General features: G+C 39.3%; 1 protein-coding gene and 1 long non-coding RNA gene across 3 annotated transcripts in view; one reads left to right on the top strand and one right to left on the bottom strand.

Annotated features, from left to right (window-relative positions):
- LOC105948528 overlaps positions 1–26,956 on the top strand; it is a 146,673-nt gene that overhangs the window by 32,116 nt on the left and 87,601 nt on the right. Inside the window, exons 3-5 of one of the 2 annotated variants that reach the window (XR_001171950.3) lie at positions 2,809–2,923; positions 11,312–11,364; positions 14,604–16,534. This is a non-coding gene — a long non-coding RNA (uncharacterized LOC105948528). Of the gene's footprint in view, positions 1–2,808; positions 2,924–11,311; positions 11,365–14,603; positions 16,535–26,956 lie in introns of those variants that run through there. The other variant, XR_004222781.1, reaches the window with a different exon arrangement.
- Positions 13,307–15,230, bottom strand: LOC116410954. Its single transcript, XM_031902660.1, has 5 exons — positions 15,146–15,230; positions 14,571–14,948; positions 14,295–14,478; positions 13,815–13,880; positions 13,307–13,666 (listed from the first exon to the last, which is right to left on the bottom strand). Exons 1-5 carry the CDS (start codon positions 15,216–15,218, stop codon positions 13,588–13,590), a joined length of 780 nt encoding a protein of 259 aa, XP_031758520.1. The 5' UTR covers positions 15,219–15,230; the 3' UTR covers positions 13,307–13,587.

Raw genomic sequence — 26,956 nt, 5'->3', positions numbered from 1 at the left:
AAGGGTTAAAGAGAACTGCGTGCTGCCTGCGTGGTTAAAAATGTTAAACTTCTGTGTTTATGTGACGAAAAGTCGTATGATTTTAAAGATTTAGATTCGGTTCTGCTAGGGACGTGGATCCGTATCCTGCTGAAAAAGGCCAAGTCTTGACTGAATCCTGGATAGTGATGAGCGAATCTGCTCCGTTTCGCTTCACCGAAAAATTAGCGAATTTTTCAAAAGATCCGCGAAACAGCGAAAAATTTGCGAAACAGCGAAAATGTTGTGCGACAAAAAAAAAATGTCGCCCGTGGCTTTTATTTTGTTGCGTGGCTATTGTTTTGTTGCCCGCGGCTATTATTTTGTTGCGCAGCTATTGTTTCGTCGCCCGCGGCTATTATTTTGTTGCGCGGCTATTGTTTCGTTGCCCACGGCTATTATTTTGTCGCACGGCTATTGTTTCGTCGCCCGCGGCTATTGTTTTGTCACGCGGCTATTATTTCGTCGCCCGCGGCTATAATTTTTGGACGTGCGGCAAATTTTTCTGCGGCAAAATTTTTCATCTGTTTCGCGAAACAATCCGCCAATGGCGAAACGCGGAAATTCGCCACGAATCCATGCCTGGCAAAACTTTTCGCCCATCACTAATCCTGGATTCAGTACATCCCTAAAAATCACCACTATCCCTACTAGACTAGGGAATAGTTCTATTACTATAGGTATAGGACCTGTTATCCAGAATGCTCGGGACCAAGTATATTCTGGATAAGGGGTCTTTCTGTAATTTGGATCTCCATACCTTAAGTCTACTAAAAAATCAATAAAACATTTAGTAAACCCAATAAGATTGTTTTGCATCCAATAAGATTGTTTTGCATTTAATATATTAGTTGGGATCAATTACAAGATACTGTTTTATTACTACAGAGAAAAAGGAAATCAGTTTGAAAATTCTGAATTATTTGATTAAAATGGAGTCTATGGGAGACGGGCTTTCTGTAATTCAGAACTTTCTGGATAATGGGTTTCCAGATAAGGGGTCCTATAACTGTATATATATTTATGCAGACCATCTCCAAGTATTAACTTCCTTTATAGATGGAAACATTTTCCTTTGTACTCGGCAAATACTTTAAAATCAGAGTTCAAAAACAAGATATGTTTTCTCCAGCTAACATCAATAACCCTATTTATTTGATACCTGGAAATGTTATGTTAGTGCAGTGTGTTTAATAAGATTTGTGTCCCTTGAGAATTCCTACCATGAACCAGTTAGTTTCCTACTGTGTTTTAATCTGGATGGGCGTTTGCTAAAAGGGACTTGGTAGTTTAATTCAATTGCATGTGAAGCAAGCCGGGGAATAGTCAGAAATAACTGTGTTTCGCTATTGTTTAAATGGGAAATGTTGGGAAGCTCAGGTGTGAGATAACTGCTCTGATAAGCAATTCCAGGAGAGACTGATGGCTGATAAATGCCTGGCTGAAAGCACCTTATTAACGCTCTCCACCTTGAGGATACTTAGCCTATATTAATGTATTCTCTGTTGGTAAATAGGGCTTACATGACCTTGGTGCTGACATGCTTGCTTAGGACAAGAAGACTGGTTTGCTTATTATTTTCATTCATGGATTAGAGCTGTCATACTATTCCTCGTCAGAGCAATTTCCATACAATATAGTAAGTAGCGAAACACTGGTGTCTAGTGGCCAGAAAATGTAGAATAAATTCCAAGTTACGATTTTATTTAAACACAGCATGTCTCAGGTATAGGAAGACCTCAGTATTTTGAACTGATTAACATAATGTCACCTTTATTGTCTCTATGTCTAAGGAAATGGTATAGGTGGCAACATTTAACAAGAGACGCTCCATGGGCACATCAGAACTTTATGCACTGGTTTTCTTCTGATTACACAGCAACCAGGGCCCCCAATGCACAGGCTCTTTTCTTGTAAGAGAAAATAAGATGAATAGATTTCTTCCCTATACAGCAATACAGAGAAGTTAATACTAATAAAAGGATCTGACATGATTGGCTACCATTTAAGAGATTCAAAGAATTACAAAAACAAGAGTAATCATTAAAAAGAATAGTAACCTATCCTCAAGGAAAACTATACCCCCAGAATGAAAATCTAAGCAACAGATTAAATTAAGTGACCCATTAAAGAATCTTACCAAACAGAAATATATGTTACAATAAATATTACCCTTTTACATCTTTTCCCTTGAGCCGCCATTTTATGGTTTATGCGCTCCCTCAGAGATCACCTGACAGGAAATAGTGCAGCTCTAACTGTAACAGGAAGTAGTGTGGGAGTAAAATACAAAACTTTATCCATTAATTGGCTGATGTACCCTAACATGTATGTGTGCCCTTGTTTTGTTAGTGTGCACTGTGAATCTTGATCCGAGGGGGCGGCCCTTAGTACTTAAAATGGCAATATTCTATTTAGGATTACCCAATAGCACATACTACTTAAAAAGTATATTTATTTATGAAAATGGTTTACTTATAATTCAGGGTTTTACAAATGAGCTTGTTTATGCAATATATTTTTATAGAAACTTACATTGTTCAGGGATATAGTTTTTCTTTAAACATTCTAATGTCAAACTCCTACTAAAATGCATCATTTTCATAGGTGAAATGTGGAGTTACAGCAACCAATCACTATCCCCTAAGACCTAAGTCAACTATGTCCCTAGAATAGTACAGGGATCTATGAAAGTGACATATATGGGTCTGAGATAGGATTTATAATATTACAGCACTCGTACGGCAAAATGACTAGTAAGCACTAACCATAAAATTTTTTATTTATCAGCCCTCCATTTGTATTGTTGGAAGAAGAAACAAACAAGAAACAAGCATGTAATTAAAAGCTTGCTCAGTTGTAAAATCAAGTCTCCCCGGACAAGTAAGCCTCTGCCATCTTTTAGGTAAGCACATCCCGTCCTGTTCAGCAACTGCTAAGTAATTCCAGGCAAATCGTATAATTATTTCTGCTGTGATTACCAAGTAATGAAACAGATGTCTTTGACCAGGTTCAATGAGTTTGCCATTAACTGTTGTGCACTGCGCAGGCTCACAATTAAAGTAATCTGTGCAATAAAAGTAAATGAGAAATAAATACAATTGGCTGTGCCTTGTGAGTGAGGAAGGGAAAACACATTATCTATGCACACCATCATATACCAATAAATCCCATTGCCACATCTCTATCATATCCAACTACCAGGGTTCCACTTACACTAGTAAATGGATAGCTTAAATTCCACACTAGGGAGCTGCGGAAGGTCAAATAATCCACCTCAAAGAATAAGAAAAATATTATGAGAATGCATCTCTGACAATGTTCTAATTCATTGGGGTTGCTACATACCAGAAAATCTTTTGGCATCCTTGACAGCAAAGTGGCTGTGGCAAATGTAAATATTAATACATCCCACACAAATACCTCAAAACATGGTTAAATTAATCTTTGCCTTGTTTGTGAAGGTTCCATGCATTTTTATGGTTCCCCCACCTCTATTTCTATTTCCATTCTTTGCAGAGCGATTTGATAAAATTGGAAAACTGGGCAGCAAAATGGAATATAAGGTTCAATGTTGAAAAGTGCAAAGTTATGTACGTTGGTAGACATAATATAAATGCAAGTTATACACTAAATGGTAGTGTTTTGGGGGGATTCTTAATTGAGTTTCATTCTGTGGCTACTAAAGCAAATAAAGTGCTGTCTTGTATAAAAAAGGGCATTGACTCAAGGGATGGAAACATAATTTTGCCTCTTTATAGGTCCCTGGTAAGGCCTCACCTTGAGTATGGGGGGCAGTTTTGGGCTCCAGTCCTTAAGAGGGATATTAATGAGCTGGAGAGAGTGCAGAGACTGCAACTAAACTGGTATGGATGGAAGGGTTAAACTATGAGGTTAGACTGTCAGGGTTGGGGTTGTTTTCTCTGGAAAGAAGGCGCTTGCGAGGGGACATGATTACTCTGTACAAGTACATTACAGGGGATTATAGGCAGATAGGGGGTGTTTTTTCCCATAGAAACAATTAGTGCACCAGACCCCCCCCCCCCCCCCTTAGATTAGAGGAATGGATCTTTCATTTGAAGCAATGTAGGGGGTTTTTCACGGTGAGGGCAGTGAGGTTGTGGAATGCCCTTCCTAGTGATGTGATGGCAGATTCTGTTAATGCCCTTAAGAGGGCCTTGGATGAGTTCTGGAACAAGCATAGTATCCAAGGCTATTGTGATACTAATATCTACAGTTAGTATAGATAGGTCAGTATGGGTCTGTATGTGAGTGGATAGATATGTCAGTATGGGTTTGTATGTGAGTGTATAGATAGGTCAGTGTGGGTCTGTATGTGAGTGGATAGATAGGTCAGTATGGGTCTGTATGTGAGTGTATAGATAGGTCAGTGTGGGTCTGTATGTGAGTGGATAGATAGGTCAGTATGGGTCTGTATGTGAGTGGATAGATAGGTCAGTGTGGGTCTGTATGTGAGTGGATAGATAGGTCAGTGTGGGTCTGTATGTGAGTGGATAGATAGGTCAGTGTGGGTCTGTATGTGAGTGGATAGATAGGTCAGTATGGGTCTGTATGTGAGTGGATAGGTAGGTCAGTATGGGTCTGTATGTGAGTGTATAGATAGGTCAGTATGGGTCTGTATGTGAGTGTATAGATAGGTCAGTGTGGGTCTGTATGTGAGTGGATAGGTCAGTATGGGTCTGTTTGTGAGTGTATAGATAGGTCAGTATGGGTCTGTATGTGAGTGGATAGATAGGTCAGTATGGGTCTGTATGTGAGTGTATAGATAGGTCAGTATGGGTCTGTATGTGAGTGTATAGATAGGTCAGTGTGGGTCTGTATGTGAGTGGATAGATAGGTCAGTATGGGTCTGTATGTGATTGCATGGATAGGTCAGTATGGGTCTGTATGTGAGTGGATCGATAGGTCAGTATGGGTCTGTATGTGAGTGGATAGATAGGTCAGTGTGGGTCTGTATGTGAGTGGATAGATAGGTCAGTATAGGTTTGTGTGTGCTGGGTTTACTTGAAAGGGTTGAACTTGATGGTCTTTTTTCAACCCTATGTAACTATGTATTACCCTGGGGGGCCCACATTTTTTTTTTATTATTTTGGAAAGATGGTCCTTTCCAAAAATACCACTACCCTTCACCCTGTACACCTCCTGTGGTGCTGAAAATGCCATAAGTGACTTGGATTTGATGAGTCCAAAGAACAACAATGTTCACCTTCATACCACAGGTAAATTAGTGTAAAGAACACTACACCTAGGAAATTGCCATAATACGGGGCTTGACTATGGCATTGTCAGCATACAGGCTGTATAGAACATTAACTGGACTCCTCCAAGGCCTCTCCTTTTTTCCTCCATAAAACAAATAGAAGATGGAGCACCAGGTTGGGATGTAAAGGGCAACAACTTTATTGTAACAAAACTGCTACCAAAAAGTAATTACATATATTACTAACATTATAAAACAGTACCAAAACACAATCATTCAGAAATGCTTGCCAAGATGGGCTACCTGCCATGTCGGCCATCTGCATTAGGTGAGCAAATTAAACTAGGTAACCATAATAAGTGACTGTCAACAGTGGCCACAGAACCACGGACATCAAGAGAACTATGATCCTCCATACATGTACAAATAATACTATACAAAACATGTATATGGCTACCTGCTGATCCCAACCAATATCCATGTATGTATGTATATCTTTATTTATAAATAAATGTGTATGTGGCATTGTACAGTAGAATAGATTAATACAAACAGGGTTATTAAATAGTAATAGATATATAAAAGTATAAAGACAAATAAATACAAGGTACAGTTGCAATAAGTTAAGAGTAAAAGAGACAAGAGGATGGAGGTCCCTGCCCCATAGAGCTTACAATCTAGATACTATGTACTATGGATATTGGTTAGTTTGGGAATCAGGCCGGTTTAAAAATGTAATCTTACAATGTACTATGTTGGCTGCTACAGAAAGACAGCCATACCATGTTGGCCCCTCGTATTCCCTGTCCATGGGCCTATCAGTTGGAGATTATATCTGATTAGCCCACCTATAGCTGCCTGTAGTGTAAACCCAGAGTCCAGCTATAAAATTCAACATTCATTGAAAATGCATCCTCGTGCAAACTTTACCTTTTGTGATGCTTTTTTTCCCCCAAAAATATACAACATTGTTCACGATCTCTATTATTATAACTGACTTGCTTTAACCAATATGTTCCACAGCGATGTTCAAATAAACTGTCTAATAGCCCATAGTATCCAATCGGTTATTAGCATGGCATAATGCAGAGGTGGCCATTTTGTCGCTAGAGCATTAATGGACAATGAGTTACTGTATAGAGAGAAAGGAATCATAGCTGTGTGCAAGAACACACTACAGATAACTGTTCAGGGAAAAGAGACAAAGCTCCACTGACTAATAAAATTATCTTCAGTTGTTCAAAATCTTCTCTAAACTTGCCTAGTGTGCGAGCCAGCACCATGTACCAGGAATATTTAAGTAATAAGGCTCTGAGATGCAATGCGGTGTTACTTCAAAAGTAATTATCTTCAAGAGGGCCTGTAAATTAGCATATTGCTTAGTGTTTTGCTTCTCCGTCAAGCAGCTGCAGCTTATTACCATTTCTTCTCCACTCTGTAGCCCAGTAGTTATACAGTCTGTTTTGGGGCTACAAAGATATTGGCCTTCTCTCAGGGGATGAGTGGGGTTTGAATGCGCTCGATCAGACCAACGGGAGCGATACTGTGCCTTTGTGTTTATTTCCCTTGGTATTTATCTAATGGAACGATTAAGAATTGAATGTGTAATGATTTTCCCTAGGTCATAGGATGAAATGATTTGCTTAGTATTCAATTTTAGCCTCCCCGGGGTTGGCACTCTACAATGGCTTGTTGCCTTTTACCCTCCTAAAGGGATCCCTTTAGAAGAAGCAGGAGACTAGGGAAAAGTGGCCTGTAATTGAAATGAGGGCTCATATACAGAACCCTGCTGTACCTTAAATTGCCCTAAATCAGTGATCCCCAACCAGTGGCTCATAAGCAACATGTTGCTCAACACCTTTTGGATGATGCTCCCAGTGGCCTTACAGGAGGTGCTTAGTTTTGAATTCCTGGCTTGTAGGCAAGTTTTGATTGCATAAAAACAACCCTTATTTGGAACCCCAAAATGGGATAAATGGGGTTCTGCGATTGGTTATTTAATTCTGTATTTTGATTGGTTGTTTTAAAAGATTCTTTAGCCTATTATTAAGTGCCCGCTTTAGGCAAGAAACGCGTCAGGCTGTTTATGTTTGAGATGTTTTTTCTTTAAATAAAACAAACATGTTTTAATTGCACCACTTTTAGTTAATTGGTCCAGTTTTTTCTAGTGCCAGCCCTGTTTCTCTAATATTTTAGGTATTTTGTTTTGAAGGTTTTCCTGTGGGCTGAAGGTTTGAGGTTTGAGCACCTGGACCCCATATACTAAAGAGTGAATTTACCCTTAAACTAGTCCAGGCTGAACTTTTTTTTATTTATTAATGTGATATAATTGACCCCAACTGAGATTAATCCTTTTAATGTTTAAATGATTTTTTAGTAGACTTAAGGCATGAAGATACAAATTACGGATCCCTTATCCAGAAACCCCAGGTCCTGAACATTCTGGATAACAGGTCCCGTGCCTATATTGGGTTTTAAAAACAGTTTCTAATGGAAGCCTAGACCTAGGGACATGGATGCCTTAGCTTTCTGCTAAACATTTACTTCTTCACCAATCTGCGGGTGGAAGGGGATGACCCTCTTCTTTCTCTTGATAAGGTTGATTTCAAGGACATAAAGCATATAACGGGCTGCCATATTGGGAAGGAAACCACCGTAGGGAGTGTGTTTGCACCCAAACAACACGTAAAATGCTTTTTCAATGAGCTATAATTTTATTATTCTCATTATTAGTCCTAGGAGTCATGAACTGTTGGGGAACTTTAAGGGAAACAGCTGCCCCCTCTTATATCTTCATTATAAGAATGATAAACAGACAAAGAATGGGTTATACCTGTCACTGAGACCTCCCACACCTACGTACAAACCTTATACTCAGGTAATGCCTTTAGTTTATTTTCCAAAATGAAAAGAACAGGATTTGCCATCGTGCTACATTTACAAAGGATTGTAAACACTAAATCACCCTATAATATCTTGTGTAAATTAGGGTGAACGTTAATGATTCTGTTAAAAAATAATCAAGGCCGTTCAGCCCATTGTGGCATTCCAGTGGAAGCTGAATTGAGATGAACGCTCTGCTAATGGTAGTAATGAATGCATTTCCACTGGCCCAAGACTTTCCCCAGATAAACGATATCAAAGCTGGAAAATTTAAAGCAAATTAATGAAGCTCATTTTCAGCACAGATTCATTGCCCTTACACTTGTTATCTCAGGCACTCAAGGAAATTAATTATCTGTGTCCTATCATTAAAATGGAATTTGAAATCAACCTTATAAATACTTGTTCCCACCCCGAGGTAAAAACACGATGAAGAGAACACACAGCGAAAAGCCCTGAAGAAACCGAAATGAGAAAGAACAGCAATAATCCAAAAGTACATTTGTTTTAATATATTAATGGATTTACTGTTCCTAGGGAAAAAAAACATTTCCCTTCACTTTTTATTACATCATAAGCTTTATGTTGTGTTTATGTAGCACATACATCAGGACTTCTGCTCCCTTATGACTATGACTACGTGCCACTCGTGGCATTGTGACTGCTGCAGTGCCGACTTGTTAAGGTGGCACTTATTGTGCTAGTTAATTCTTAGGCTATGCTTGTTATGGCTATAGAATAGTCACCATACCATGTATACATAGTATTAACCATGCAGGATAGGGATTCAATGTCTCGCTGGTTGCAACCCAATTAATTTTGTAGTGCAGCATGGCACAGGTCAGGCAGCAACCTGGAAATATAGAATCTATGGTGTTGGCAGTCAGGTGCTTAGCAAGTACACAATTAAAGAGGTGAAGTAACAAACTTATATGGTAAGCAGAAATTTCTTTAGTGCTCCTCAGCTTGCTTGTTTGGTATAACACACAAGATGGGGGTGGTCAGTGGGACATTTGAGTCTCCAGCAGCGCTTCATGGAGAGTGAGGTGCAACTGTGTGCTCTAGGAGCAGAGAGAGTTTCACGTCAGGATGCAATATGCAAGCTGGCAAAGGGGTAAACTGCTAGAAATAGGACTCATTTCTTCCAATTTTGTGCTTTGCACCTTGTATCATTTTCGGTAAATGTGCCCACTTGTGTTTTCCAGCTAAGCCTAGAGTAGTGATCCCCAACCAGTAGCTCACCAACCCCTTGGATGTTGCTTCTGCAGAACTTCAGAGCTGTAGAAGTTGTGTCATGCTTGTGTTGCTCCCCACTCTTTTTATATTTGATAGAGGCTCAAAGGTAAAGTTTGGGCACCCCAGGCCTAGAAGATATTCTAAACACTCCTCCATTTCCTTTGCAATGCTGGAGCATCCAATATTCAATTGCTTTACTGTGTATTTCGGAGATACAGTGACATAAGTAGCTCAGTAAATGAAAAAGAACTTCTCACAGCCTATGCTTCTGTATATCTAGTGAACGTGCCGAGTTTTTGCAGCAGAAGTTGGGCCTGAGGACTTGGATTCAGTGGGCTTAATTTATTCTTCAGTCCTCAGGATCACAATTTCCTTTGGGTAGATTTGAAATGAATTACTGTGGCTCTTATGGACCAATAGCTTCCAAAGTCCCAGCCATAAATTTGCAATTGAGGAGGAAGGAGATCTAGCCAAAAACAGGTTTCAGATGGGACATAAACCGAATGAGCACTTTATTTATATTCCTCAGCCACCCACCCCTCAGTCCATAACAGGGAAGGCTGTTGGAGCAGCATGCAGTGTATATTAATGTGTATAGATTCTATGCCCCCCCCCCCCCCACTTTGGAGGCAAGCTTGTTAATAACATATGCTACAGAAGAAAGAGAATATCAAATGAAAAATATGTAAATTTTTAAGAGAGATTTTAAAACATCATTAACTATGAAAAATTATAGCATTATTCTAATAATATTTATAATTAGCACCATGCACATATTAATTGCACTTTTAATGAACCTTCAAGCATTTGTTTCATCAAAACTAGTTTCATGGAGACTTGTATCTGAAAGTAATGGAATGTGATACGGTGATAACAGCCCCCCGCCCTCCAATGAAGTTATTACACTCTCTGCCTCACCAAAGGCTAGACTATCATCTACCCAAGCAGGAAATGCTTTAGCGCAACTGATTGTATGGCTCAATACTGGGCATTACTTTCTTATTGCTATAGTTGGTTATGGACCAATGCGCAGACAGTAAACCCCCCTTGCACTCATCAATCAGGAGCTGAGAAACATAAGAGGCTAAAGAACAAGGGTATAGGAACAATCTTTATTTTATATGTTTGTTTTATATGTTGTTTGCATGATTTCCCTATTATGATATTCAAATAAAAATAGATAAATAATCTCTAGCCCTCCCTACATTTCCTTCCAAGAGTCTCTTTCTTCTTTGTCTGTAGGCATCAAAACTGGCTTTGAGGTAGAGCAAAAATCCAGTAGGCTGGAGAGCCATGTAAGCAGCCTATCAGCCTACCTTCCCCAAGATCAGTTTGGCAGCTGCAATAGAGGAGAGTCTCATATGAACCCCTACAGTGGGGTGGGGTGGGGGGGGCAAAGTAAAGAGCTACAGTGAATTCAAAACATTCACGTGCACAGTGAGGTATGGTCATTGAGTCATGCCGAGTCAATCCTAGTCAAGGCCCAGACTGGCAATCTGTGGATTCTGGCAAATGCCAGAGGGGCTGATATAAGACGGTCACTATTTATTTTACTGGGGGGGGGGGGGGGGCGCTGTTTGGGCCTCTGTGTCCAGGGCACAAATCCCTGAATCCCAGTCTGGCCCTGATTCCTGTAAAGAACTGTAGATGCTTCAGTGGCACTTTCATTCACCTGCTATACACAGACTGAAGGCAGACAGCTAAGTGTTTGAATGCCAAAAGGCAACTCTTTCTCGTGCCCCCAGATGTTGGGGTTTATGTATTAGCTGTGGACTGGTTTCCCTGGTTATGGTCTGGTTATGTGTCTTATGCCATATTTATCCAAGTATATAAAAAATAGCAATGAAATGAATTCAGTTGTGCCAAGGTGCTAATGACGTGTTCATCATTTATACTGCGCATGTATATATAAGTGTATATATATATATATATTTTTTTTTTTTTTTTTTTTAGATATCTATATGTATAGAGAGAGAGAGAGAGAGAGAGAGAGAGAGACTGGCCAGGTAAATATATTGCAATATATGGACAAACAATCCCTGGATTTTTGTTTTTTTTATTGATAGAGGGCAAGTGCAGAGCGCCTCTGTTTTTGTATGGATTTAGTGGTCACATCCTAATTATTTAAAATTTAGTAATGATAGAAACTTTCCCTTTTGCTTTATGTAATATATATATATATATATATATATTCTTTTTTAGTAAAATGATCTGGCCCCCTGACTGCTGTGACTGCTTACCTTTGTGTAAGCTTTAAATGGTATCAGTACTGAGATTAACTGGCCCCCTGCATTGCTCACACCTCAGATTCAGACTGTAAACCCCTGTATTGTTTAAATATGTACTGTTCATACCTTTTAATCCCTGCATTGTTCACACCTCAGGCTCGGACTGTTAGCACCCAGACTGTAGGAGCAGTGCCATAGTGCTTGCACTGTGCTGCCTCTGTGTATGGCACACACAGGCAGGGTAGGGCAGGCATAGTATGGCCCTCGCTACCACAGATGTTGGACACAACTGCCATAAAAAAACAAGTAATGGCAAAATGACTAGAAGCAGGAGGGCCCACTGACACCTGGGCACACCAGGTATTTTCCTGGTATCCCTGTGGGCCAGTCCAACACTGTTCCTACTCTATTCTGCTGCTCACGACAGCAGGGGGTCCCCAGAGTGAGTTTAGCACAGCCAGTCACCCTTTAAGACCCAAAAGGCAGTGGGCAATGCTACTTCCAACAAGCAGGTACCATAGGGTTGGCAACTTTATCAGCCGCTATCTCCGGGCAGGGGGTTGTGGCATGGTGTCACTGGGCAGGGGCTGGACTATGACTCCTATCACTATATCAGTCTGAAGAGTTCTGCCCATTTTTCCAAATTGCCAAAAAACGGGCTGATGAGTATAAATCTGTAGCCATAGGCACACTGAAGCGAGAGTAATATTATAGTTTATTGTTATCCAATACCATCCCTATATCTGTGTATACAGTGTATATAGGGGAGCCAAATAACACGGTCAGATAATGAAACATGCAAAGTTTGCCCAGGTTCAGTAACCTGTCAAACAGGTGATCAGTACATACCACCTGATAAATTGTTGCTATGGTTTACTAGGCCAGTTGCAAACTTTACATCTTTTTACAAATCTCACCCCCCAGTGTTGGCGGCATGTAGTGGACAGTGAATAGCAAATTTAGGCCCAAGTTGCAGTATAACGATAGGACATAGGTGTCCATTTTAATACCCCTAACTTGCATTAGGAATAGATGCCTATAGGCACAGTACCCACATGGAGTACTGAGTACCTCCTGCTCTCGGCAGTACCGCCATCTAAACCCCCAGGCCTGACTTATTTAGTGCCCTTAGGTAACTGCCCACATTCTCCATTTGCCATGAAGCTTTGGTGACTTTAAATGGAAATTTAATGGAAATTTCAGCTATTCCAGTACAAAAAGCACAAATGCTCTCTTGGCGCTAATGATGCAGAGGGGAAGGGTACTAGTACAAGCACAAACTTAAACTAGTTGCAAAATTGGGCACACATTTATGCCATTCCACTCTGGAAATGTTTACTGTAATTTGGTCACGATTCATGTAACGGGCACATTATTGGCCTATTGCCCACAGCTGTGCAGGAATTCCAAGAAAAACTCTGCATAGCGAATAGTGCGACCTTAAATGAGGCTGTGGGATTCTCAGCCTATTGCCACTGTTGTGATGGACTCAATTTAGTGCATGGTGAGGCTGTGGGACTCTTAGGGCTGGATAAGTACTGTATATCATGGAGATGAATACAAAGATGAATTATATTATTATTGTTATTATTATTATTATCATTAAAGTTCCCCCCCTCAGAGGGAAAAAATCCTCCCTGTCAAATCAATAAGTCATTCTTATCCATGTTCTTATTTAATTCTGTTTATTCTTATCATATTCTTCTCCCTCCTTCCCTCCCTCATCATCTAATGATATCTCTTCATTCTCTCCGAGCTCATTAGATGATTACTCTTTCGGTGTATTTAATGCTCCAACTGATTCTTAAAATTTCTTAAACTTGTTGGCTCTTATTTTCTGATTTGATTGGTTCTTCTGTCTCTTCTTCCCTTCAGATGAGAAGTTGTTTAAGTTACTGGGCTTTCTTCTTCTTCAGTGAAGCTTCTAAATTCTCTTAATGGACTGGCCCTTCCTCCCTCCCACATCATCAAATGATGCCCAGTCTCTCCTATTCTAGCTCTCTAACTAGAAGAGCTTTCCTCTGACTCACTAGAGCTTTCCTCACTCTCGTCAGATGGTTCCTTCTTTCCTTTAGGTTTCCTGCACATACAAAATAGGTTGGAGATTGTTAAAGCTCCTTAAAATGCATCCCCTTCCTGATATGTATCCCTGTTAAATGAAAATGTATGCAGCGCCCTGGGTTCAGAAAATATAGTGGAAGTAAAAAATGTTGTAAATGCTTACTTACCTTTTTTTACCCTTTTGTGGTGGGTTCTCCTCATCACCAGTGGGGTTTTTCTGCCTAAACATAATACTGCAAAAAACAGGATACAATTATAAATTGTCTGCAAGAGTTTTAAAGCCGTTTTATTATATACAACATCTTTGTTACAATTCCCATATATGTATAAATATATGTATGTATGAGACACCATATGTGTAAAATATAATGATGTTAGAAGACTCCCAGGAGGGCCATGACCATATAAAGGCACAAAGCCAGACAGTGATTCCAAGGAAGGAGAACTGATGACATCACTAACCCCCATATATAAGGATATATTACTAGCTATTTATGGCCGAGCAGACTCAAACATGACTACATTGGCTCTGGCTCAAATATTTAGTGTCCATACACTTGTGTTGGTCTCCGATCTATATACTAAAGCAAGATACATTCCCACCTTCCTTCCCCAAAAGGAAAAAAACAATAAGAAATATTACTTACAATACAAGGACTCCTACCACTGAGGCTACAACATAAAACACCCCAGTGGCTACAATCTCTATAAGCACCATCTTCTCAGTTTTCTTAAGTCTATTTTGGACGTTGATTATAAAGTCTGGTGGTAGTGTTGTGGTAGTGGTTGGTGGTGGAGTTGTCTTTTTCTTAAACCATGCCCGGGACTCAACTGCAAAGCAAAATGATTCAGTTAATCCCAATGAAACGAGAGAAATTACATTTGAAATCAGGAGTGTTAATTTTTCTTCCCCTTTAACTTACCTTTGCGCTGATTGACAACCTGAATCTCTATAGATGGAACCGGCTCGTGCAGCTTTCCTAGAATCATCAGCCGAACCTGATAAATGCCGCTGTCTGAAACATCCGTGGGATCTATCACCAGAGAGCAGTTCCCTTCTGACACCTGGGATTTAAATAGCTGGTATTTATCCCCAAAATCAGCCGATGCCTTTCTCACATGGAATCCATCCAGGTTTATGAGGGGCACATAACCTTCCTTATTCATTTTGCCCCATTCCAGTTGGACTTTTAGTGGGTTGAGGTGGCGCCGTGTGTGAAACATACAGGGAATTATATTGGTTGTATGCGCCTCCAGCTTCAGCTTCTGTTCAAATAGGGTAAAGTTTTCAACCTTTACCGCTAAAAGAGGGGGAAAAAAACCATTAGGATCCTGGAATCTGCAGCACAGTCTCTAGCAGCCATCCCCCTGCAATAGGGGCGCCTACTGAATCCCATCCCATCAACCTGACATTGATATATATATAAGGAATTGGTTGCACACATACAGGGGCAGTTAGTGATTTAGGGGGTAAGGGCAAGAGAATTATATTTTTTACCTGATGTAGATTGGAAAAAGAAAAGGAATAATCCGAGTAGAATGATGAAAATGTGAAGACTCGTGGGACCCATCACTGCTGGGCAGGAGAGTCTCCCACGGCCTTCAGAGATCTTTCTCTGGAAAAGAAACAAAAATAGAAGAATAAATATGAGAATGTGATCTCTCAGCATAGAAACCAGCAATGCCATTATCCCTGTCACATTGATCCTATCTGCTGCTTCAGCCCAACTGAGCCTTCTAGTTATTACAGCTCTGTGGCACTTTGGGCAAATCCAATAACTAAGCAAAAAGGTAACCACAAAATATAGTTTTTTTCACCATAAAAATGCAATTGCATTTTTTTCTCCACATTTGAGCTTTAAAGGAAAAATATGTTTTATTTATACTGAAGATACAGTATTATAGCAACTTGCCAAGTCTCAGATACTCATATTGTGGCAAGAAATCTAACTTCAATTTATATTACTCATTGTTTAAATTACTTATAGAATATTGTTCCATTTACATTATATTACATATTTTATATATATATATATATATATATATAAAAATCAAACATTGAATAACTGTAACTAGACCCACAGCAAAGTTTTTAAGAATCCTATAATAAATCTAGATATGTATTAAACCTACGGTTATGTTTAAATAATTACATCTGTTTGCTATTATATAATACAGTTAAACGTAAACATATAAAGCTACAATTAAATACTCACAGTTCGTTTTGATGTTTTAAAATACATGATGAGGCCACTAATAATGGCCCCGTCAAGTTCTAAACACCAAATGAGCTCAGTTTGAGACGTACAGGGTTATAGCTTCTAGGCTGGTGATGTCACAATGCTCACAAGAGAACAGAGTGATGATGTCACACAGCTGATATCTGGGGCTGCAGTGAAACTGAGCCTAACAGTTATATAACTGCCACTTACCAATGTTACCTGATTATATCTGAGTACAGACAGTAGCAATACAATGCTGGATAATCTTCTCAGAGAAAGTTATAACAGTCACCAATACATACACTATACAAGGGTATAACTATCGGGCAGATTAATGAGAGATCAAGCTGTGGAATATAACATAAAAAGAGAAAAAAAGTGTGCAAATACTTTTTGCCTTTTTCTTTATTACTCACGTGTCAGAATAATTAAACTGAATAAAAACCATCCTATAGAAATTAGGTTTGTAGCCCTATTGTGATGGTCTAATGCCTAGATTAAAAGTAAGCCGACTGTACCAATAAATTGCACTGCCCAATGTATAAGTTATACACCACTATGTGACAAATTCAATACATTTCTGCTGTCAGATACTCTAGTCATTTACCCAATAATATGTAAATCTCTGCCATTCTTTCCCTTTGTGAGGCTGATTCTGTCAGTAACCAGAGCAGAAGCCGTTCCTCTCACACAGTCCCTATACATATCATGTATCTGTAGTTGTGACTGCGGCTCAGGTATAAGACTGTCAGTATTTGCCCGTGTAACATACACAGGGAGGGGCCCAGGGACAATACACTCACTGCATAAATTCCTTGTTATTAAGTAAATTCCTGTAGGAACTGTGAACCTATACAGTATTTTGCGGCTGTGTAATACCAGGTACAAGGATCAGGAGGCGACATTTACTATTTTGCAAAAATATAATTGCTTGCTATGGGTTACTAGGCCTGGCACCTATAATTGGACTAGGGCTTCAAAGTTGGGTCCACTTTTCATTAATTGTTCTTGTAGAAGAACAAATGAAAGCAATGTATGTGCCTTAGCCAATGCTTGGATACTACGCAGGGCAAATGGAAAATGTAGGAGTCTGTGCCGGGGGTGCGAGTTCTTTATACACTTAATGGGATAGGCAGGCAAATAGGTGATGGCCTAGGGGTATGTGAGGATAATAAGCAGGGCTGTAACAATCAGTACTAGGGCCGATACTATTTTTCCCAGGATTAAGAGTTCTGGGACTGGCTCCATTCCCATTGCCCTTTTGATGTTATAAATGAACTTGCCTTTTCCCTCCTGTGGGACATTAGAGACACCAACAGATGGATCAGCTGCAGCTCAGGTAGAGTTTGCTTGGCTACAAGGTTGCACTTGATGATCATATGTCTGTTTTCAGCCTCAGTTACTATTTAATATGTTTATAAGAACAAACAAACCAATCCCACCTGCATTCATCTCCACAGTGAGAATCCCACCTGCATTCATCTTCATAGTGCCAGCTATATACACTAGTGATGGGTGAAATATTTAGCCAGACATGGATTTGTGGTGATTTTTCATGTTACATGATTGGCAGATTTTTCTGTGAAATGGGAGCAAAAATTTGGTGCAGAAAAAATTTACTATTTAAGTTTACTAATGGATTTTTGAGGAGGATTCACGGAAACAAACGTCCGTTTAAATGTCATTTTTCTAGTTTTAATGATACTTTTGGCTCAAAAAAGTTATTTTTTAAAGTAAATTCAGTGTTATCAGCATTATTGACATTTTATATATAAAACAATGATTGAGTTTAATTAGAATTTATCCCATGACGACCCCGTGTCAGGTCCTCCTTCTGGCGCATACACATGATTTTGGGATGTTGCCACGATATCAGCTTCCTTAATTGATTGTGGATTTCAAAATAAGAATAAAACAATATTTAGATAATTGATTTTGTGTAAATAAAGTTTATTTTGCCTGAATAGCAAAATAAAATGTGATTTTTAATTATTTCTTAGGGTGACAGGTCCCCTTTAAAAAAGGTCAATTTGATAATGAATTACTATGGTTAAAAAGGAATTTGTCACAAATTGGGAATGTCATGAAAAAACAGTCACAATCAGCATCTACAAATATTAGTCAATAGACCCATTCGTTTAATTGACATAGAAAAGTGCAGTCTAAAGTACTGGAGGAAGGGAGGCTTTGCCAACATCATTTCTTTAATGTAATGGCAATAAAGCTAAAGATGAACTTCTTATCAGGGGGTTAAAAGGAACTTGAAAAAAGGTGTCTGATCCAGGAAGCAAGCTGACCTTAGGGCCAAAGGGGAATATATTACACTCATGAACAAAGTTGCTTTTTTGTGCTTCTAGACTTCTGGAATGGTTGAACTTTATAGGATTTTGACTTATTTTCTGGCCAATTTGCTATGTTTGTACTGAATGTTACTGTGTAGGCTACAAACTAAATGGTTAGTAAAATCAACAATGGGGTACACTTAGCACACATTGTTCCAAAATAGCTAAACATACCGTTATGTATTCTGAGCAAATCATAGACTATCAGGCATTATTGCTAAAACTGACTTAAAACAGCACCAGATAGAATAGAAAACAATACAAAGCATAAAGCTGAAGATCAACTGGGTCCCTAAATTCCTATTCTTATCATGTGACAGTGGGTACAGGCATGCCTGTAGGTGCATCATTTATACAGTTAATTGCTCAATAAAACTTGCTGGATATCCCTTAAACTGACATCCAGTGCTGCCTATCATTAATAAAGACAGATTGCTACCTACTGTTAGTATGATATCGTAGGTCTTTAGTACAATTGTTCACCAGAAGACATACAGCCCCCATCATCATTCATCTCTGCAGCTGCCTTCAGGTTATACATCACCTTTAACCTATAAATATCCAGTCCCAAAAACAATAGCACATTATTACATTAATGCATGGTAAATATATGTCTATAATGAATGCCCATACATACAAAGAATGCAGTACTCTATGCTTAGACTTCAAAATGGCTCTCAAGGTACTGAAGAAATCAGAAAAGTGTAGCTTGAAGAACAATGGAGGCCTCAGTCAGGGAAACCTTTTGCCCAACCTTGGCCATGCATCATGCCATGGAGTACCGACCACTGTGAGTGGTACTCAAGGCATCATGATGAGCTCTAAACAAGTAAAGAAGAATTGGCTGACATAGAGGTATGAATGAGCACTGGAACACATCCATGATGTTTCTGGCATTATACCTCTTGCCCAAACCCATTAAAATAGCAAATACTGTAACTACTTTAACCAGGTGTTATTTCCAGGTAACTGGATTTTCACAAATCGCGGCACCCACTGGCGATTTACATTTTCCCCGGTGGGATGTCATAATCTCCCTCGTGTACCAGAGCCCTTATACCCAATGATGTTACTAAAAGATACTAGGCCATTAAGCCGTCTCAAGTTGAAGAGCTAGGGTTGCACCTTCTCTGCGACACACAAACTTATCTCAGGATATACTTGCATGACTAACTCCCTGAAGAAGGCAAACATTGTTGAATCTCTTTAGTAGTAGACCTGAGCATAACTGTAGTCAATTGACTTGTAGGGAAAACTCTTGTTTGCCCCATGTTCCTTGTGTTGATAAGAACAATGTCTATTTGTCCAGACACACAGCAATATCCCATAGTAAATAAAAGGTTCTGCCTCCTTGTAGCTCTTGTCCCCTAATCCCCTCTCTGAGACCCAACCATCTTATCAATGATCCGCACAGTGAGGGATGTTTACTTTCATGTGCACGAGAAGCTATTGAGTGATAATTGCTTAACTGCTTTGTTTGAGGAAACCATCGTGCTGAGGGAATGGCAGGTCTCGCAGGGTTCCATGTTTCCTTGTATATCAAGATATCAGACTGCAAGGGAAGGGTGGAAAGTTAGAGGGGATGGAATAAGAGGAAATTAGAAAATTATAGCAATGTAACCACAATAGTCACTGTCATATCCCCGGTTATATACAGTGTAATCATCGAATAAAGCCAACATAAGGCAAATGATTGGGGTTAATCGCCTACAATGAATTAAATGGTTGTTTTAGAAAATATGTCCTGCTTACTGGTTTGAGTAAGTGCTGTGATATGTACTGCAATAAATATAAAATGGCTTTGCATGGAAACAGTCTTTACTAATTAGATAGAAAGCAAAGTCCTCTCAGAGATCAGGTTTTATGCCATAAGCTGGAGATGGGCAAATTCAGCAGAATGTCAGCCAGGTCTTTTCTTATTGTTATTTTCCCAGAATCACAAGCTGGTAGCGTCAAGTCCAAAAAACAAAGAAATAACTATTTCCATGTCAAACTGGCTCTATGAACATTTGGCACTTCAAGGGAAATTATACCCCTGAACATTGCAGCTTTCTATATAAATATATCCTGGAAAAGAACCTTTATTTAAAACACTTTTTAATAAAATCCATTATCCCCAAAATGGCATTTTACACAAATACAAGAACCCTTCCTATCTGTAATACTTAGGGGGTTATTTATCCGTTTTCATTTTGGTTTTTTTAACCTGTTATTTTTTTGTGCTAAAAATCCTGAATTTCAATTATGGATTAAAAAACACACATTTTGGTTGTTGTTTATTACATGAAAATATATATTTTTTTTTTTAAATAAAAATGCCGCTAAATATATATTTTAAACAAATAAGTCTTTTAGCACTAAGAGATTTGATTAATGTGGCCAAAACTACTGGTGAGGTATAAACCTAATGCCAACGGCACACCACAGCCTGCCATTAACTGCTATCACACTGTTGCTATTAAACCCAATACCAGAAGGCAATTCCCATTTTAGACATTTCTCTTCTGACTGAATACAGTATGTTGGTGGAGAAAATGCTTGGTATGTCTTTAACCTAGGAGCCCCTAAATGGGGAAAAACTTAGGGCAGGTTGTAAGGACAGGGCTGCATTTTGCCTATGATCTGGTATATGAGAATGAGGGTCATTTAACAATACCCCAGATGCAAGTGCTCAATGAATGAGCCCTAAGGTTGGCAATTTTATGCCTCTTAGTGCCCTAATACTTATGTCCAGGGCATTGTTATTATGAAAAGACCTCCATTCTCATATACCAGAGGAATGACAGCAGGACTGATCATTCTGTAGAACTAGAAATCATAAACATGGAGACCCCTAGCTTGTATGTATGTATAACTTTGTTTATAAAGTGCTACTTATGTATGCAGCACTGTACAGTAGAATACATTAATACAAACAGGGGGTTATTGAGCTAATAATAGATAAATACAAACTATAACAATAAATACAAGATACAGTTGCAATAAGTTAAGAGTCAAAGACACAAGAGGATGGAGGTCCCTGCCCCGTAGAGCTTACAATCTATCTTGCAAATATTAAAAGGTAGCCTAAATATGAGATGCCAGGGCCCACAGAAAGGACGGGTAAACCTTATACAATAAAAAGCATTGTCTAATAGGTGATTAGAGCTTCTAAGCACAGCAAACTGAATTAAAAGGCGCATATCGCATAAAAAATATTTTCCCCACCAGAGGGCTCTGCGCCCCGACAGGGTTAAACAATAGTATTTTTTGTCAAAAAAGCCCCTAGCTAATACTGGGTCCCCCATACCGGCAGGGAGTTCTCAGTGCGGCCCAACATGTAAGGTCACACGTATGTACATGAGTGAGTGCTCAACCTTCTCATTATGAGCAGGCCCGGACTGGCAGTCTGTGGGTTCTGAGGGGCTGCTGTAAGATGCCATAGACAGTCAATATTTATTGATAGGGGGGCTGTTTGGGCCTCTGTTTCTTTGAAATGCCAGGGCCTATTTTGAATCCCAGTCCAGTCCTGATTATGAGCATGAATGTGATTGGTCACTGTCTCCCCTGACTGCCTTTTATTTACAGATATAGTTTAATTTCAGTATGTATAACTTAGTAAGCAAAGGACACATTCATGGGTAAGCAGAATATGTATATACATATATGGCTATATGGTATTACTAAAAATGTCATATTTATGTATATTTATACCAAGTATAGGTATTTTTGCAGCAAAAGAAATGTATTCGGAGCTTTTTATATACTCATATAAACCCAGAAAGTTGCAGTTCTTTCCAAAGAGCCTTGTGTTTGATACTAGTGATGAGCAAAACTTTTCGCCAAGCATGGGTTTCGCATTTTTTTTTATGCTCTGTGAATGTTTGCAGCGCATAAAAAAAAAGTTGCGCACATCAAAAAAGTGATAGTAATATTACCCCGTGAGATAAATAAAAGCATGCTAGCAGGGCAGCGTAAAGAAATATGAATTTCTCAACAAACATTAAACAAAGAAAATCAATTTTTTTTTACAGCAATAAGAACTGTACCAAACTGTGACTGTATATGTTTATGTACATAGTAGTTTGTGGGTCATTCGATCTGTCTCCGTGAATTTCTCCATCTTCCACTGAGCTCCCTCTGAGGCATTACTGATAAATATTCTAAATGACCAGTTAGAGATCTGTGGGAACGGCAGATGTTTGTGTTCCGCTCTGGTCCCACAATGCTTTGCTGCTCCTTGGTCACCGCAGGCGGAAAGCAATGCAGGCAGTAAAGGCTCAGACAGTTGGCGCTGCTCCCTGCTAATAATGCGTCTGCCTTTCCATCGAGGATTCTGCACGTCATCGGTTTCATTTCAGCTTGTGTGTAAGTTATAACGGTGTCCTGAGAAGTCGTGATAATCTGTTATCAGCAATTGCTCCGAGCTGAGGAGAGAAGTTCTTACTAATAAAATTCAGGATGCTTTAATGACCCATGGTGCAGAGTTTTAGCATCTGTCTAGCCATGAGCAGCCAGTGGCATAGTAAATAGTGTTCCCTTTATGTGGCTGCACATTTACTGCCCCTACTGATCATACTTAATACTAATGTATGTGCACTCGCTCTCATACACAGTTACAGGGAGGATCTGATTATAAGTATGCTTTAAAATCACAGACAGATTTGTCATGTGTCACATGGGTTTGGCCATTACATTCACATTCAGGGCAATCTGGAGGTAGGGGCATATGGAGGGGGAGTAAGAAATAAAATGGTGGGGGAGTAAGAAATAAAATATTCCTGGGTATATCTATGGATCTCTTGCCGTTCCTCAGCCAATGTACAACTGGGTTTCCCATGGGTTTACAAAGAACTTGGTATCCAGCAATTAGATACAGATAATATTATAAGCGATATATAGGCCTGATAGGGCTTGTTCTAGGCTGCAGCTAATAAGGGCCTTGGGCCACTACGAAATCTTCTGGTTGTCTGATATGGCAGCCCAATCTGTCCTCAACTACAAGCTGCCTCTATGTTTCCAGACAGGGGTGACCATAACCTCAAGCTAGGTTTAGATTTTATAATCTTATATATGTGTATTTAGGAGTTACAATAAAACTGGGTAAAATAGAAAAAAAAATGTTTTCAATATAATTAGTTAGGTAAAAATGTAATCCATAAAGGTTGGATTGAACAGATGTCTAACATAACAGCCAGAACACTACTTCCTCCTTTACAGCTGTCTAAGCTGTTAGCTGTCAGTAACCAATCCGTGAATTGGGGGGTGGCCTTATGGGACATAACTGTTTAATTAGTTTGCATTTAAATCTGACCTGCTTGTTGATTGGGCAGGATGGAAAATTTTGATTTTGAAGGGGCCTGAACATTAATACTGAATCGACAGATAGGGGTAGAATTCTTTCATTTCTAGCTGCATATCTGACAATTCAGCTCTTAACGTTAGCGGAGTGGACAAACAATTTTTCCTATCACCCATGGTCACAGGAATGATGGTTATTGCAACATGTGCGGCCTCCTTTAGATAGCATTATCTGCCGGTGATGGCATAACATTCCTGTTGTGCTTATTGTAGTGCTGCAATGGTTTTTAGAAACCTTAAGAGCTATAACATTATTTCCATTGTGACCATTTGGGGCTGCAATTAAAATGCCACCTTTCCTATTGATACCCATTAAAAAATAGCTTCCAAAATAATCACATTCATTAATTTTCTGATAAACAAAACCCTGAGCATTGCTGAGAACAGATCCCATTCATGCAACAATAAATAGCAATAAATTGCTGCACTTCTGCATTTGGTCTAATTTACCATGGACAATATACGCTTAAACCAACCCAAGAAAATGCTGGCTGCATTATCAGTTCCAGCGCTTCTATTTCCATATTGCTTTTATTGCTTTTTGCTCTGTGGCTGCCTTTCCTCCACCGCTCTAACATCACTGCTCTATAAAGATGTCAAGAATAAGCCATTAAGGCAGGACTGGAATGCAGTGTAATGAGGGCAGTGGCAGGGAATGGTGTGTGTGTGTGTAGCCACCATAGCGGAACACCTTCAAGGTGGTGATAAATAATCCAAGTCCAGACACACTTTTACAGCTCCTGTCTATGCATCCTGCCTCCCCCAACAGTGATATATATAGGGAGATGTCCAAGGCAAGGCACTTATGACACTATAAACATGCTGATATGTATGAAGACAAAGGGACAATAATGAGAATTATTCATCATTAAAAAAAAGTGCACATTGCTCAGAGAAAAAGCAGTCCAAGATTTCTAAAGTATTTAATACTCAGCATTCATAATGCACACCAACATGTATTCTAGGGCAGCAAGGAGCAATCAGAAGCCTCCGGCATCCAAACAGTTACTGGTTTTGTGCGTTTCCAAAGATATTCGAGGGGGAGAAAGTAGAAAATTAATGAGGGCGGGAGTCAGATGAAAGAGATCCATAAAGAGGCAGAAAATTAATGAGTGTATAAAATGGAGAATTAATTGCACAACAAGGCAAGAAGAGAGAGCACCAGTAAAAGACTGACAAAGGGATGGAGAGAAACACAAGAGATTAACCGCTAATTCCCTCCACAATTCCTTAATCCCTTACAAAGTGCCATTTTTTTCCTGCTGCTCAGAAATCTAGCAGCAGTACGGATTCAGAACACAAAATGCTGTCATGATCCTTTAACCTACAAAAGCGCAAGGGAAATCAGTAGTGAATGAGCAGTATTTACCAGTACACAGCGCACACAGGGGATTGGGGATTTCAGACAGTTTCTATTAGTAACCCAGAAAGAACGGAAGGTGCCATAAATGGTGGATTCTAGTACTGATCCAAGAGCACCAGTGCTGAAGGCATTTGGATCCATACTGAAACAGTTATAATAAACATTCACATGGACTTTTTATTTCACTTGGTTGGTGTATGGGGCAGAGTTGGCTGGTAACTGGTTTCAGGTAATTTTACCTGGAAATGGAGGTATAAAGTTATAATGATTTGGGGTTCTCTTCCTTCATGTAATACAGGGATGGCATCCATTATCTGGAAACCCATTATCCAGAAAGCTCCAAATTATGGGACATCTCCCATAGACTCCATTTTATTGAATTCAAAATTTAGAATTTTTCCTTTTTCTCTTAAATAATAAAATGGAACTTTGTACTTGGTCCCAGCTAAGATTCAATTAATCCTTATTGGAGGCAAAACAATCCTGCTGGGCTTATTATTACTATGTTTAAATGATGTTTCAGTATGGAGATCCAAATTATTGAAAGCCCTCTTATCTGGAAAGACCCAGGTCCCAAGCATTCTGCATAACAAGTCCCATATTTTTGTGTGATAACTAAGGATTTTGTGCCTTGGGCTAGGTACTCTGCAGTGCTTTAACTATGATATAATACAGTGCTGTCCAACTTCTGTGGCACCAAGGGCCGGAATTTTTCCGTCCTCCGTGATGGAGGGCCGATAATGGAAGCTAGTTTTGTCCACTCCCATTTTTAAAACCACACCCACTTGAAACCACACCCATGTTATCGCATGACCATAGCCATATTAATGGTGGTAGTACAGCAAAAAGCTACCATACTCTGCCTTCCCTACCCTGCCTGTGTGTGCCATACTCTGCCTTCCCTACCCTGCCTATGTTTGCCATACTCTGCCTTCCCTACCCTGCCTGTGTGCGCCACACTCTGCCTGCCCCACCCTGCCTGTGTGTGCCATACTCTGCGTTCTCTACCCTGCCTGTGTGTGCCATACTCTGCCGTATTGGGATACGAAGCTTGGCCAGCTCACTAGCCATTGCCCTCCCCATGAGGGTGAGAGTATATGGTGGCCAGATCATAGGTACATAAACCATGCACCAAACCTTCTACTAGCTTTTCACAGTATCATGACCTGCAGCTATAATGGAAAGGTTAGCGAAGGAAATATGGTAGGGTCCCAAAAAATTTCAAAGCCTGGAGGTGGGCAACCATAATTAATCTATTTAATAAAATGTTGCAACCAGTTACTAAAAATTACACACATACATATACAGTATGTATAATATGTATATATAGCCACATGTTAATGATGGATTCATAGGGCTTAAAAATGTGTACAAATATTTATTGGTGTTAAACCATTTCAGTTCTACCCAGAGGACATTTCTCAAAGTGTCACAACAAGCTCCATTATTCACATGTGTTTCATTGTGGAAGTACCTTGGCTCATTGACCATTTTTTTGCCAGTGTGCTGCCACCATACACTTTACCCCAAACATATATATCTGCACATTTTTTCTCCAGATTAGTTATTTAACCTGTCATGGTTTTAAGTTAAGGAAGTTAAGGAAAAGTAAAAACTCAATACCAGGATTTTATTTTTGGTTCTCCAGAAGCTTCCTATGAAGTGTAAATTCTGACCATTTTACTAGGTAATCTAAACTGAATAATAATACAGAGAATGAGTAACTAATGAATGAGTAGCTAAAAAAAGTAAATCATCTTGCTTAAACAATCAACTGTTGTTGCTGTGAACATTTTAGGGATGGGACTGGGACCGGCATTGAGTCATACTCAAGTCAGGGCCGAAGGAACTACACTTTATTTATTTAATCTCTCCTTTTAATAGTCCAAGTTCATATTTACTTTAACACAGTGCAATGTGACTGCCTTTTTCCATTGTAGTAAATAGTGTTCCACTGTAGCCTCTTGGTATGGCAATAGTGGCCCATAAAAGCCTGCCTTATCTGCACATTTCACTCATTAATCTGTGCTCATTGTAATCAA

The sequence above is a fragment of the Xenopus tropicalis genome, chromosome 5 (genome assembly GCF_000004195.4).
Source record: "Xenopus tropicalis strain Nigerian chromosome 5, UCB_Xtro_10.0, whole genome shotgun sequence".
Taxonomy (NCBI): Eukaryota; Metazoa; Chordata; class Amphibia; order Anura; family Pipidae; genus Xenopus; species Xenopus tropicalis.
This window is presented reverse-complemented; position numbering and strand designations above follow the sequence as displayed.